The sequence below is a fragment of the Microtus oregoni genome, unplaced genomic scaffold, assembly GCF_018167655.1.
Source record: "Microtus oregoni isolate MIOR12 unplaced genomic scaffold, Mior012 000001F_ref0000356, whole genome shotgun sequence".
NCBI classification, from domain to species: domain Eukaryota; kingdom Metazoa; phylum Chordata; class Mammalia; order Rodentia; family Cricetidae; genus Microtus; species Microtus oregoni.
The window spans coordinates 3,182,016-3,191,247 of record NW_024543060.1 but is presented as its reverse complement, the minus strand read 5'-3'; the positions used below and the strand labels follow the sequence as shown (position 1 = coordinate 3,191,247).

At 48.7% G+C, this 9,232-nt stretch overlaps 1 protein-coding gene across 1 annotated transcript in view; it reads right to left on the bottom strand.

The window, feature by feature from the left end:
• Window positions 1-995: 995 nt before the first annotated feature.
• Fam167a (family with sequence similarity 167 member A) overlaps window positions 996-9,232 on the bottom strand; it is a 29,429-nt gene continuing 21,192 nt past the window's right edge. Inside the window, exon 4 of the mRNA XM_041676874.1 lies at window positions 996-1,259. Coding sequence (XP_041532808.1) covers window positions 996-1,259 — 264 coding nt within the window. The remainder of the gene's footprint in view (window positions 1,260-9,232) is intronic.

Here is a 9,232-nt window from a genome sequence, read left to right as displayed (position 1 = left end):
GGACAAGAATCAAACGGGTATTAACGAGTTAGCAACACATTAGTTAACAGTCATGGTCAATTAAAATTCATTGTTTAGGTCAGGCACAGTCTTGAAGAGAGGCTAGGGGCGGGCTTCTGGACTCCCTGGGGTCTTTGGTGCTGAGGATAAGGTATTGTGGATGACACCATCAGGTCCCACCAGGAAGGCCTCTGTCATGCCCCCTACGGTAGAATTTACTTGGGGGAAATCTGTTTCCTATCTGCCTGGTTTAGTCACCAGCGGACTGCTAGGTGCTCCCCTGGGGTTGTGAGTGGCAGAGAAATAACTGAAGTGGTTGTAACTGGAGTTAGCATGGAGAGCAGGGTGTCTGGGTCCCCCTACCAAAGCTATCCAAGGTACATGTGCCATGTGTCACGGAGCAAGCTGGAAACAGCATGGCCTTGTAGCATTAAGGCTATAGTTCAAAGTCACAGGGCGGAGCTCCCTCCCAGGGATGCTGGCGGCCATCAAAGAGAAGCCTGCATTCCCACGTGCTGCCTCGTTATTCCTCTAGGTTTTCTTGTCCTAGCACACCCCTGTCCAGGTTGCTGAGTCACCTACTTAGGAGCAATTAGAGCTAGAACTGAGAGGGTGGTAACAGTACATGAGAGATGAGAGTGCCTTATACATTTAATCTTCCCCACTTCCTCAGAGGAGAGCTTTCTGTAAGAACAAGTTTTGTGTGTGTGTGTGGGGGGGGTGACCCCTTTGGGATCCAACATCATAGCACCGATGATTTTAGGCCACAGAGGGGAGCAGGCCACAGGGATCTCTCTGAGACCCCTGTCTTACATAGTGTCTGTAGACTTTCGATGATTGAACGTGAAGACCTAGGTATGCAAGGCTGAAGCTCTGGGGGCCTTCTGTTCCCCAGCATGGCCGCAGGAAGACCCACTTTAAGTAACTTGGTCTGAGCCCCTGCCCCAAGCCCTTAGCTCTGGTCCCCCCCCGCCTCCCTTCCATCCTAAGGCTTCTCAGCAGAGAGAGAACCTTCTGGAGTTGATGTTCATTTTGGTGACACCAATGAGCTTGAGCGGTGTGGAAAGGCTGAAGGAGGATGCCAGGGGGGAGTCACAGAAGAGGTCGGACAGCTCATCACGCTCCTCCAGCTCGTAGGCAGCATCGTTGAGCATTCTCCTGTGCAGGCGGCAGGTCTGCTCAATCTTCAGCTTGTTGATGTCTCCACGGAGGCGCATGAGCTGCCTGGCCAGCTGCTGGTCCTGGAGCCGCATCTCTGCCTGGAGGGGCAAGGCCAGACATGGGTCAGCAGGGGCATGGTGCCTGCAGCTCTGTGAGCTCTGCTGAGGACACTCGTTAATAGGAATCCCAACTGATGCCCTGGATCACTGACAGGTCTGTCTGCCAACAAGCACAGTCCCTAGGTCAGCGAGGTGAAAGGACATTGCAGTGGTACGGGAAGGTGTCACGGCCCAGTGAAGCTTTGTGCCAGGCTAGCAATTACGTCTATGTCCTCCTACAGGCCGGTCCTAGCTTACAGTCACCTGTAGCTCATTCCCATCCTTCGGTGTTCAAAAGGATGCTCAGGTGAAACGAGACTGCAAAGAGTACAGACACCAAATTCGGCAGCATAGCTTCCACATGGGAAGAAGGGATGAGGTGGGCAGGACAATGAGGGCTTTTTGCTGGGACAGCCCCCATTAGGTCCCGAGTGTGGTCTGGCACAACGTGAAATTCAGACACTTTACAATGTATTTTCATCTTATCCACCTATTACTACTACCGTCTTCCAATTTTCCTGAGTGCCTTCCCAACCCTAACTTTCAAATTCATTTCCTCCTTTTATTTAAAAAAAAAAAGTGTAATTAGTATCTCTGAATCTAGTTAGTTCTGTTCATATGCTCAGGGGTGTGGACCATATATATACTGGGATGTAGCGCCCTACCAGTGGTCATGTGACTCTCCCTCACTCTGCAACCTGCTATTTTTCTTTCATCAGACATCTTACAACGACTTGTTGATATACATCTTAATAAAGGTTCCTAAGAGCCAATCAAAAAAAAAAAAGCTGATATTTACTATGAACCAGGCACAGCTAACACACTAAATCGCCATCATAGCCTGAGGAGTAAAGTTCTTACTATGCTACAGGTCACAGATGGGGAAGTTAAAGTCAACTGTCAAAAGGCCCAGAAGCTGGGGTAGGGGCACAGACTGTGGGTACCCACGAGACTGACAACTCCGTTCGCCTCTTAGGTAGAGTGGAGCCTATGCGGGGCTGATCAAAGCTCGGGGACCCTGTAGCGGGTTTCTGATGGTTTTTCAGCATCTCTGTTTTCTATTAGGAAAGGGATGTACTCAGAACTCATCTTAGCAGCACTTGGCAAAATCCATCTCCACACCAGACCCTGTGGTACCGCAGGCAGCTGCCGTGAAGGTCTGTATTTTGCAAGTGAGGATACAGGAACTCCCAGGGCTTCAAGGTGTCCCTGGGCTTCACAGCTGTGACTTGGCAGGGAAGGAATGCAGCTGTGATCTCACCAGGCTTCATGGGCAGCCCTGCCCTATTAACAAAGCTTGCTCACTCAGACAGGCCACCAGCTGTTTCTACTGGACCCGAGACCCAGTTCCATCCCGCCATTGACGCTGCCGACGCCTGCAAGTGGTTATTGTTTCAATGCTTTTTCTGTCCTCAGATTCAGCTGTCCAGGTGCTAGGAGCCAAAAGAGGCCTGAGATTCAGGAGGACCCTGCCCCTGCGGTTATGCAAATGAATGCAAATGTTCTCACTTTCTCCACTCGGTTTGGAAATACAGCCCATTTCCATGAAGAAAATTAGTGACCCCACTAGTGAGCATTCAGTGTTCTCTTTCTTCCCCCTTCCTTTCTCTCTCTCTCTCTCTCTCTCTCTCTCTCTCTCTCTCTCTCTCACACACACACACACACACAATACATAAATAAATAAATCTTTTTTTTCTTAAATGTGAAGGGCTAAGACTTCATATAAAGCCTTTACACGTTACAAAAATGTAAAATCTATATAACATAAAATGTATCATCTTGGTCATTTTGAAGCACACAGTCCAGTAGTGTCAAAGACATGCATTGCTGTGAAATCATTGCCACCACTCAATGCCAGAACTGTTCCGTATTTGTCAACTAAAAGATGTGCTCGTTAAAAAAAAAAAAAAAATCCCAACCCCTTCTTCCAACCCTGGCAACCCCATTCCACTGCCTATCTCTATGACCTAGACGGCTCTAGAGGGCCCTGCCCCTTGCCCCCATGAGCAGGACCCTACAGTGTTTGCTCTTCTGTGACTGGCTTATTTCGCTTCTCATCATGCTCTCCAGGTTCACATGGCGGAGAGGCTTTTAAAATTAAATGTCTTTAGCCATGTCTAAAGGACACAGGTCACTGTGGATAACATGAATGCCAAGATCTGTGCCCCGACCCCTGGCTCCCTGCACTTCGCTGGCTGCCTGTCTCTTCCCCGGCCCTGGGCATCAAATTTATCTGTCTTATAGAAGAGGAAACTAACTCAAGCCCAGTCCTCCTGGGAATGGTGGCACTCAGATCCCTCTGGGTCAAAGCAGTGGCTTTCCCAGGGCCTGGAGGCAGTGGACTTCTGGGGCAGACCCTGTTGCAAGGGTGCCCCTCCCACCTGCTAGCTGAAACAGTCACTAAAGTTTCCTGAACTTCCACCCCTACTTCTCCAAGAAAGGACTGATGAGGTCTCCAGATCATCATAGCATCAAGAAGCTGTGCATAGCAACCCTAGGGCAGCAGCTGCCTGTGGTCAAGCTCCTCCCTTCCAGTCAGGAAGGGAACCCACGGAGCGTCTAGGCTGGCTCACTGGTCCTAAGACTCCAGCCTAGAGAACTCAACTGGGCCTAGGTCAAATACTCTCCTCTGGAGCTCAGTGTAGAATATACTTATTTTCCACCCCAACCCCAGGGTGGCCTGCCCTCCCTCTGAGGAGGCAGGCACAGGCTGGATTCCGAGCTGTGGTTTGCTGTTCCAGTAATCCCACAATCAGGGCATAGCACCCGATGAAGTGGGTAGAGACGCCACCGGTCAGGGGCTTAGGGGGATTGTAGGGTCTTCAGAGACTTGAGGTAGTGGAGGCAGCCTTTCTGAGAGCCAGTGCTGTCCCTCGGACTCCTGGGACGCTGGTGGTTTGGAGGCAAATGAGAAACCTCTTAGGAGAATCGGCTTGTTTCTTCAGGTAGAAGGCGAACCCCTAAGGGTAGGATTAGCTCACTAAACAGCAATTACAGGGCTCTGTAAGAGAAGACATTTCCTGACTTCCCAGCGCACTGTGGGTGGGGAGAGGTGACGGAGATGCTGAGGGAAGAAAGCCTGGGGAGAGAGTCCATTGAGAGAATCCAGAACAGAACCCTGCTTACTGGGAAGGGCACACCAACTGCACCAAGGGTTTTCCTGAGAAGAAAAGAGAAGCTCAGTCCTGCTCTGGGCTGGGGCCAATAAAAATGATGCTGTAGACATCCCCTGGATGCCCTAAATAAGTTCAGTAGTTACCATATATATGACCAGGGGTTTCGCCCAAAACTGGAGGCAGGCACTCCAACAGAGACCTCTGCCCCCACATACATAGCGGCACACCCCAACTGTAAAACAGATGAATGCGGTCAATCCACCCTTTGGATGGTATCTAGTTGTAGCAACCAGGAGACTCAGACACATGTCACAAGTGGATTTGGGGGCATTATGCCAAGTGATACTAGCCAGCGACAAAGGGATAAATATGTGACCCATGTATGTGAAACAGACAGCAGAAAGGGGTTTGCCAGGGCGTGGGGGTTGGGAATCAGTGTTTAACGGCCAGCACTGATAGAAAGAGAATACAATATGGGGAAGATCATGCATCTAGTCCCTAATTCTGGGGCTCCTGTGGGTGCTCTCTCGGCCTCAGAGCCTCCATTTGTCTGTGATGGATGTTAGAGGGCCAAGCACTATCTCAGCACGTGTGAAGGAGCAGAATGTGTTCAATTTCCACATGGTTGGACAATGTGAGGTTTGTAAACGCTCTTTGTATTCTGCGGCTGGTGTTTGTCTAGATCCACCCAAAGGTCAGCCATTGTTATAATCGGGCAGGTATAATGTCAGCCATTGTTACAGCCGGTATTGTGTTGGAGTCCGTGTAGAAGCAATACAATGCAGGACACATTAACCTTAGTTTGACCCCCGAGGCTGCCAGACAGGTGACCGTGGAAGGAGGCAGGTGGTATGGGTAAGGTGTCTTGCTCAATAGAAACTTGAGTTTCTGGGAATCTGTAGAAAGAAAAACTCAAAGGTTCCCAGCAGCCAGCTCCACATTGTGAATTGGTTTCTGGGGGAGTTATGGACTCGGGCGGAGGTGGAAGTATGTTTCATGGGGAGAAGGTGGCTGGGCCACAGAGGTGGGAGCGGCCTCTCTTGACAGTGAGAAGGCCCTATTATCTATAGTCCCTGGCCTGGGCTGAGGGACTGGAGAGCTGGCAGCCTGGCTCCAGTCCCGGGGGCTGGTTCAGTTAGGGAGGAGGGAACCGTTTAATTTGCTTGCTCTCTCTGGGCCTAGTCTACTTCCTGTGAGCTGGGCGGGTATTGATCAGGAAGGCCAGACTAGAGTCAGGGCTAAGCACAGAACTGGGGCCCTTCAAGCCCTCCTGGGGAATTCCTGACTCTACCCAAGTGTGAAGCTTTAAAGACGTGACAGGGTTTTCAATTTTTCATACTTGGAAAGTCCCTAACCTGTTACCTTCTCTATGAGAGCCTGGACTTTCAGAGTTATCAGGGGCTCTGGCTTCCGGTTCCCAAACAGCCCCCTACTAGGTCAACATCCCTGGGGAGGTGTGAACCCCTAGCAGAAAAGAGAAAAGGATGGTTGCCCCCACCCTGATTCATCAGACGGCATCAGGGGTGGGAAGGAGGGAGACATTCCAGGAAGAGGCACATGACAGAGAGAAACAGGAGAGGCGAGGAGTTGAGGACCGGTGGGGGCTTGAGCTGACACATCTCAAAAGAAAACAATACACACAGGTCACAATCCCAGAGAACCTGGACAATGAGGAGGACCCCAAAAGAGACAGACATGAATCTAATCTACATAGGAAGTAGAAAAAGACAAGATCTCCTGAGTAAATTGGGAGCATTGGGGACCATGGGAGAGGACTGGAGAGGAGGGGAGAGACAGGGAGGGGAGCAGAGAAAAATATACAGCTCAGTAAAAACAACTTTTTTTTTTTTTTTTTAAAGAAGACAATATGGTAACAGGCAAATTTAGGAAAAGGTGTCCAACATCTCAAACCACGGGGAAAATGACAATCAGAAGTACAATGAAGCTGGGTGCGAGGGCGCGCGCCTGTGATTCTAGCACTTGGGAGACAGACAGGCAGATCACGAGTTCAAGGCTGGCCTGGGCTATGTTGGAAATTCTAAGCTAGCTTGAGATGCAGAGTGAGACCCTGTTTCAAACAACAAAAACAAACAAACAAAAACCCACAGCAAGATACTACCTCACCTAGAAGTGCTGGTAAAGGAATAAGGCAGAGCTACACACTTGCACACACACGCATACGCACGCACACACACAAACACACACACACACACACACACACGCACGCACGCACGCACGCACGTACACCACTGTAAACAAGACTACCTACCTTGACTACCTGAGAAGCTAACGAACTCCCATGTTTACTGCAGGACAGTCCACCACAGTCAAGACATGGAATTGACTGGGATGTCCACCAAGGGATGAATGGCTTTTTAAAATGTAATTTATTATCCAACTATAAAACTGTGAAACCTTCATGTTTTCAGTAGGGTAGAATGAACTAGAAAACACTGTGTTAAGTGAAACAAGCCACACACAGAAAAACAAATACCACATGTTCTTACTCATTTGTGAAAGCTGAAAAAGCTGAACTCTAGAGGTCCTGGAGGCTGGGAAGGCGATGGAGAAATACAGAAAGACTGGGTAATGGGTATCAAAAAAGGGGAAACCCATTCCAACATTCTTTTGGTAGTACTAGGGATTAAACCTAGGGCCTCATGGATGGGAGGCAAGCACTCCACCACTGCACTACAGCCCTAACCCAGTTCTGTTAGTCTGATCATACCTAGATAAACAGTATACAACAATTTAGTATATATTTCAGAATAACTCAAGAATTTGAGTATTCTCACCACATAAGGGGTAGTACTTGAAAAAATGAAAATGCTAATTTTGATTTGACCACCCCACACCACATCTAATTATACTACCACTCTTCACAATAGAACCATACACACACACACACACACACACACACACACACACACACATTTATGTCAGAAAGGGATTATGCACCCCAGGCATGCTTCAGATTGAACTAACCACTTTAACACTTGAGACCACCATAGCCAGCCTCTGTGTTAGCCATAAGATATCATCTCATATGGAGTGAAAGAATTAAATTCTTGGAAAGAGGCCAAAATGGAATTGACTTTGGAGAATAACACAGCAAAGTGCCAAGAGTGGAGAGGATGTATTGAGGAAGCAGAAGGCACCTTCAAGCTCACTGACTAAAGGAGCGGTGGACAGAGCAGCCGTTTGACTCTGAGGCTGGGGCAGATCTGAGTTCAAATCCCCCATGCTGATAATCAGTTCTCTCATCTGTAAAGAGGGGGTGGTAATATTCTCAGTAGCACCCACCTGGGAAGGTGGCTGTGGGCATCAAGCGTTGTGAGAGGAGTAAGCACGTGCAGTACTTATCTTGGCCTTTGGTTCCTCCTCTTTATTTTCCTTTATCAACACCCTGACAGGCAGGTATTTGTTGCCCCCATTTTACAGTGATAAGATTGGGGAGGATTGGGGAAACTGCAAGTGGGCTATAGTAAAACTAATCTAATTGCAGCTGGGTGTTTTTCCCACCCCACCCATGCCCAGATACTGGACCTGCTGCTTTACAGTCAGTTATCTGTAGGTACCCAATAGCTCCCCAAACCACTCCAAATTTACAGCATGAACTTCCACAGAGGCCAGGAGAGATCTGCCCTAAACAATTACCTTTGGTTGGCCTCCCCTCTCCAAAGAAGGACTCCACCTGCAGGTCCCTAGGCGGTATCTGCCTTCTCTCCAGGGAGACTCTCAACACCAGACCCACCCACCTCAGTTCCATAGCCCAGCTACCCAAGGACTTCTCATCTTACTACAGGTGATGTGGTGCGATGGGAAAAATCCCCTCTTGCCTTCTGTGGCTCTTGGGCTACCCTGAGCTGCTGTTCTGCTGAGTTGGGGTCCATGGGCTCCTTTGTTCCCTTCTCAACACCGCAGGGAAGAAGGGGGACTGTGGGCAGGGTTTTGGGGTGGGGGTCAGCTTCGGTCTACTGGCTATAGCTCCTGTAGCTCTCAGATCCCAGAGGCATGTCTAGGGATGGAGACCTTAGTTCTCCCCTTCTAGGAGACTCCTATCTGCAGGGTGAGGCACGAGTTCCAATTACAGTGGCAAGACAAAAGAACCCAATACCTTTCTTTCTTTGACCTTTTATTTTTCGTAACCCCTTTTTCTTGATTATATATATTGTTTCTATTTTTAGAAATTTATGAAAACTACAAAAAAGTAAAAGTAATGATATTACTAAGAAGAAATGATTATCACCACTGCTCTGATGTCTCCTGTACCTTTGTCTATAAATTCTCTTATTTATTTATTTTGAGACATAGCCTTGCTATGTAACCTTGGCTGGGTCCTGTACACTCTATGTAGTTCAAGCTGGATTTAATATAAAAATTTCATAACCCCCTACAAAGTTAGTATCTTCTCAGAGGAATAGAATTGGGTGCTCACGGGTAGAAGAAACAAGCCTTGGGCAGACAGATACATGAGCTATTTGTGAGTCAAGGTCCTCTCCGCCAGTCTCCTGCTGGCTGCCTCTGAACACTTTTTCATCTTCCCTGAGACAGAATGGTCCCAATGACATGTTCTGAGGGGCATGCAACCCTGTAGGACCTTCTAGAAGCATCCTCTTCTGAAACCATCATGGTTTGAGTGTGGGCCTTTGACAGCCTGTGGCCCATGATATGAACATGTGATTATGAACTTGTTTCTCTGAATCAAGAAAGACTCCTGGACCCTGAGTCAGATGGGTGCCATCCTAACAGGCTTAGCCACATCCTTGGCTGCCACTTAGCCCTTCTGTCCTAAGGCTTCTGGGCTTTCTGAGCCTCTGTTTCCTCCTTTGTAAAATGGGAAGGGCAAACAGCCTC